The 6,068-nt window shown below is 37.5% G+C and overlaps 1 protein-coding gene across 1 annotated transcript in view; it reads left to right on the forward strand.

Annotated features, from left to right (window-relative positions):
* The window catches only part of LOC122085947 (GDSL esterase/lipase At5g03610-like), a 5,102-nt gene extending 826 nt beyond the window's left edge, over positions 1-4,276 (forward strand). The window contains exons 3-5 of the mRNA XM_042654574.1: positions 3,217-3,494; positions 3,583-3,889; positions 3,964-4,276. Coding sequence (XP_042510508.1) covers positions 3,217-3,494; positions 3,583-3,889; positions 3,964-4,166 — 788 coding nt within the window. The 3' untranslated portion in view covers positions 4,167-4,276. The remainder of the gene's footprint in view (positions 1-3,216; positions 3,495-3,582; positions 3,890-3,963) is intronic.
* The last annotated feature ends 1,792 nt before the right edge of the window (positions 4,277-6,068 follow it).

The raw sequence follows: 6,068 nt of genomic DNA on the forward strand, positions 1-6,068 counted from the left end.
TCAGTATCTTTTAAATGAACAGTTTAGACGACCGTTATTACCTCATTATTCACTAAAACTCAGATTTGATTAACTTTTCTTAATTCCTAATTATTCATTAACATAATTCATTGTAAAATTGTAAATAAATAATAAAATAAAATTTACAGATCCAAATAAGATCAATCAATAAGAAACAAGTGCAGTATTTGAGAATTTTTCTTGTAATGAACCCTAAATCTTTGTGCAACTTGGAGGACCCATGATTCAATTTTGTATAGATTGACGTCTCTAATAACGTTGAGATCGATCTTTTGAGCTGCTACCTTCTTCTTCAGATAATGACCCACAAGTTATTCATCCGTGGGATGAAATCTGAAACCCGGTGAAACCACAGACTCGAACACGGCGAACCCTACGAAGAAGAAGAGCACGATTACCACCAGTAGCAGTACTGCATCAAATTTATCACCAAAAATATTTGGTTCATCATATTTAAATCATAACAAAGACAAAGATAGAGAGGAGAAAACCTAAAACCAGAAGGAAGGAAAACCACTGAGAAAAAGGGAAAATAAAAAGAATGAAGAGAGAAGATGAGAATAAGGTTGGCAAATGCAGACAGGACATCTGGTGTGAAAGATAATCATCAACTCATTTAGGTGATGACAGACACTCACCATTTATCTCTAAAAGGAAATAAGCTCATGTTATAAACAAACCCAAGTTTTTAAATCTCACAATAATTTTTTTAGGTACAACAGAAGAGGAAGAAGAAAACAGAATCATGAGTTGGTGGGTTTTTGATAAAATCCAAGTAGAAGTAGGAGCTTAGGGAGGGTCTTGAGTTGCAGGATTGAAGAAACAGACAGCCACTTGTCTCTGTTAGCATAAAATGCAACCGGCGCCAGCAAGTGCATGGTTCTGTCGCACCGGAACCTGATCGCGACGGTTCAAACGGTTGTGAGCTGTTTCAGGTTGGAAGACGGAGTACAGACCTTCATCAGTCCTTGTGCCGTAGCCGTTGTCACCGCCGTGATCTCCGATGCTTTGAATGATCGCCAGTGGTCCAAATGATTTGGGGTGAAGGTATAATAACTATCGATTCGGGGATGAGATTTATTAGATGGGTATTTTAAGTACTTCACATTTAGTAAGGGTATTTTAGTATTTAAAATCAAATATGATAGTTGACATTAACATATAAGGTATATTCCTTAACAGTGACTGACGGTAGGGGGTCTAAATCTAATTTAGTGAAAGAGAGAGGATATTCCTATAATACTGGCATTCTCCATTGGGTGGCATTGTAAATTACCCTAAAAAAAATTCATTGAGTTTTTATCTATTACTACTAAGAAAAGCAACACAAAGATCTATCCTAGTTGGGTTCTTCTTCACCATGAGAATTGGACCATCTAGTGTATGCTGGTCAACCCACATCTAAGTGCATTTTTATTGAAGTTTCTATTTCTTAGAATTCAAGATTCTTTTGAGATTCTAAAATTTGGATTCTGAGTGGAATTCTCATAAACTAACAATACAAAATTTGGATTGAAACTTCCTTGTGCATTGATCATGCAAAACTAGTTTGAAGATGGCCTTTTAATCAAGGAACAAAATGTCCAAACCCACAAAGAGTAAGGTGAAACTCCAATTCGAGGAGTAAGAAAATAGGATTAAAGGAAAATCACAATATTTTTAAAGAGAAGAGGTCCCAAAGAAGGAATATATGGACAATCTCCTAATTTAAATGGGGAGAGAAGTGATTCGAAAAAAAACAAGAAAAGTGTATCTTATAAAGTTGGTAAGTGGAGTGGATGGTAATAACAAAAAGGGTAGGGGCTATGCATGATGCCCCATCACTGTAGGAGTGGCCTATTTGTTTTTGGTTTTACTAGCTTGTTTTGCCAGTTTTGTTTTTTGTTTTTTGTTTATTTTGTTTTGTTTTTTTTATTTGTTTTCGTTTTTGTTTTATTTGTTTGTTTTTTTCTTTTTTAAAATACAAAATGACCCTCTAGCCCAAGGAAAAAAAACCGACATCGCTAGTTTATCACTGTAGGATCTGGATTTATGTTTCTCAATTCAAACCCACGACCACTGGGTCTCTTCTCCATTGCATTGTGACCCATCCTCAATAACTAAAAATGGTATAATATCATATTCTACTTGCATGAACCACCCCCAAACCTTAAGGAGAGTTGAGAGACTCATTTTTTCGTGATATGGGGCCTGTTCTTATACACTCATTTTAAATAAAGTCGTATGACAAATCTTTTTTCTTCTTTCAATGGAGCCTAAATTTTATGGAGAATAAGACTTCTTAGATATTTTGTTCACGTTTCAAGTTTTCAACTTTATAGAAGTCTGTTTGTTGTATAGCAAACTAGGACTTTGAAAATAATAATTATAGGATATTATAAGATAATGGTTAGAATAGGCAGGTGGGCTACATAAAGACTCACAAAAGCAAGCCAGATAAAAGACTCACAAGGAACTGGACCAGATTCATTGAGAAGCCAGCAAGGGGGCCCTATTTTCACACCTAATGCAATACTATAATTACTGTTTTTCGAGAAATTAGAGGTAGGAGGTTCAAACCAATGACCTTCCCTAGATTTAGGCTAGAATCAACTGCCTAATTAACCACTTAGCTAGCCCCACATAGAAAAGGTATTGATGGAATTAAGCTATTAGATTTTACATGATTAATCCAGGCCATCATCTCTCTATCAAACGCCTGAAATAATTACATAAGCACAGTCCACATGGCCAAAGAATAGAGGCTGTAAGCAAAGATTCTTATCACAGGTCTGTAGGAAGTAGGAAACATATATCCACAAGCTTGCATCCATAATATATCAGGATTATTATTATTATTTATTCTTTTTCAAAACTGCGGTTTAATTAGTCAAAACAAGTCAACCCTTTTGCTTGAGATAGATCCGGTGTTTGTACGATCACCTAGTTGTGCGGGTGAGCATTTAACACGTCTTTTTTTTCTGTCATTACAATGATAAAAATGAGGTATGTTTGAAAACAAAAAGGGCATATGTTGGATGCCTAACTCATGATCCATTTTCATTTTTCTTGGTTCTTGCTCTTTTCTTGTAATTGTGTTTTTGTTATTCTGTTCTGTTTCCTTCATTTCTTCTTCTTCTTCGGTCTACTTCTCTGATAAAGAACATTTTCTTGGGGTTGGGGACTGGGAAATTGGGTTTAAAAAAAAAAATGCAGCATCATTTATGGGAATAAAGTCTCCAGTACCATACAGATGGAGGAAGATGGGGAGGAAATCAATGAGACACGGGGTGAACTTCGCTTGTGGAGGTACAGGCGTGTTCCAGACTATGGTCTCGGAGCCAAACATGACCACCCAGATCCTCTTCTTCCAACGTTTGATCCAACACCATCAGCGTCACTTCACACAGGCCAACCTCGCTTCCTCTGTCGCTCTCGTCTCCCTCGCCGGCAACGACTACGGTGCTTATAACGCTCGCAATGGCTCTGCCCAGGTACATGTCTTGAATGGCAACGTTCTTCGTCCCAAATTATGGCTCAAATCAGAGTGACCCACTTAATTTCTGTACCAAATGATGATAGGGTTTGCGGGTCTTCATTGCTTCTGTGGTTAATCAACTGGTATTGAACCTAAAACGTATCCATGACTTGGGAGTGAAGAAAATAGCAGTTACGGCTTTGGAACCTCTGGGATGTCTTCCTCAGAACACAGTGATGGCGTCTTACCTGCAATGCAATGGATCTCTGAACATGGCCGTCAATCTCCACAATGTCCTGCTTCGACAAGCTGTGGCCAAATTGAACAACGAGACCAAGGACTCTGCTTTCCATATCCTTGATCTCTATGATGCCTTCATGTCCACATTCAAGAGACATGCTAACCATGCAGGTGAGTGCTTCCCTACTACTACAATTCTCTCTCTCTCTCTCTCTCACTGATTTGGGAGTTTAATTGTTGTGTAGGAAGGAGCATCTTGAAGCCATGTTGCGTGGGTGTGAGGGAGGGGTTGTCATGTGGGAGTGTGGATAAGAAAGGTGTGAAGCAGTACACAGTGTGCAAGAAGCCTAACTCTGCATTCTTTTGGGACGATGTTCACCCATCACAGTCGGGTTGGCGATCTGTCTATAGAGCTTTGCAGGCTTCCCTGTGCCAACTCTACCATTAACTCTCTTCAATTCTCCTTTCTTTACATCTAATTACATTGTGAAAACGCTAAAATTAACCATTTTCTATCGACTTTATTTTGATAGTTAGTGGAATTCATTTGGGTCTAAATACACACATTTCAACACTTGCGGGACCTAAACATGCATGTATCTAATTGAAGGGTGGTTGAAACATTTAGAAATGATCCAAATCCCCTACTCGGCCACTCCAACCCCTTCCTCCCTTACCTATTGAGTATCATCCCCAAATTGCCTTTGTTGAGGTAAGCTCACCATGTGGCCATATGCTTTCTCTCTTGCGAGGAGGTCTGGAGGTGGGTATTGCCTATTGAGTGGGGATAGGGGCCATGGGGCAAAGGGGTTTCCCTGAGCCCAACCCAGTCTAGGACTAAACTTGAGCCCAATCAGATCTCGGATTTGAGCTAGCCCAGTCCAAGTGAAATTATTTAAACCCATTGTTGAGGGTTTGATTTTCTTTTATTGGGTCAGCCGGCTTAAGTTTTAATAATTGAATTGCAAGCATGTGACAATTAATTTAAAATCTAATACTTATTTACCTTAATATGAACGGTGAACATAACAATCTCATAATAAAACCAAATGCATAAGACCAACTCTTTTTTTTCTGGTAATTAATGCATAAGACCAACTCAGAGCATAGAAACCTAAGACAAAATTTTCATTATTTCCTTACAAAAATAGTAGGGGTGTCAGCCGGTTCGGCCTGTTTTGATTCATGTCAGTTTTTGGTCTGATTCGGTTGGAAGGGGTTTTGGTCCAATTTGACTTAATTCAGTTTTTTCTTCTTTCCTCCTTGCATTATAAATATTACTTTAAAAAAAAAAAAAAAAAAAAAAAAAAACCTATAGGTTCTGATTGAAAGTAATTTTATTTTGGTAAGTAGTTCACTCACATCTCAACGACTCAGCTTATAAATTTTTAAGTGATAAACAAAAACAAAAAATGATATAAGCAAAATATAAAATCCTCAACACCATCCTTTATCATGGTTGAGAGGTTCAACCCTTTGCCTCTCAACCCTTTGCCCTAACGCGCAATAATATGTTGTAGATACTTTTTGGTAAGAATGATATGTTATGTTATGGATACTACTTATCTTGACTTCATTTTTAACACATACAAATTTAAGAGACGTCATTAAACAAGATATGTTGAAAAGAAAATTAAAATTCTCCCACGGCCACCCTTTGCTACTCCCTTGCAAATCGTGATAAAATTCTCACTACTGTGACTTTGAGTGTTCTCTACACACGTAAGATAGTTGCAAGTTGCGATGTATATTATGAGAATATAAAACAAAGGAGAACCCAACTAGTTGGCCATTCCATATTTGGGTATATATAGCTTCCATTGTGTATGATGAGAGAGAGGACCTAAAAAAAAAATAAAAAATAAAAAAAACATATGAGAAGGATAAAATTAACAATAAATGGAGGTCACATCCTCTGCAACAAACGGTGAGATGTGACGAACATCAGACGATTCAAAACATTTGAATACGTGCCTAAAAGAGTTCCTAATCACCCTATACTTAGTGCAACCTGCAAATGATTATTACACCAATAAATGATCCCTTCCAAATTGATTTAATCCATATTGACAGATGAGATGAGATGAGAATTATATGATAAGAAATGTGTTTAAGGTAAAGCTGCTTACAGTTGCGGCCTTGCGGGTTGTGGTGACTCGTGAGCGGTGAACCGACACCAATTTCAAGGCTTCTCTCACTTCATTATTAATCTTACGTTGGTTTACCGATGAGTGCTTTAAATGAAAAATATTTCCAACATTACTGAAAGAAGTGAGATCGTAATATCATGAAATTGAGATGAGGATCTGTTGCCTCTGTCTATTCATTTGTTGGGGAGGGGAGGGTTGAA

Source organism: Macadamia integrifolia, chromosome 8, assembly GCF_013358625.1.
Source record: "Macadamia integrifolia cultivar HAES 741 chromosome 8, SCU_Mint_v3, whole genome shotgun sequence".
NCBI classification, from domain to species: domain Eukaryota; kingdom Viridiplantae; phylum Streptophyta; class Magnoliopsida; order Proteales; family Proteaceae; genus Macadamia; species Macadamia integrifolia.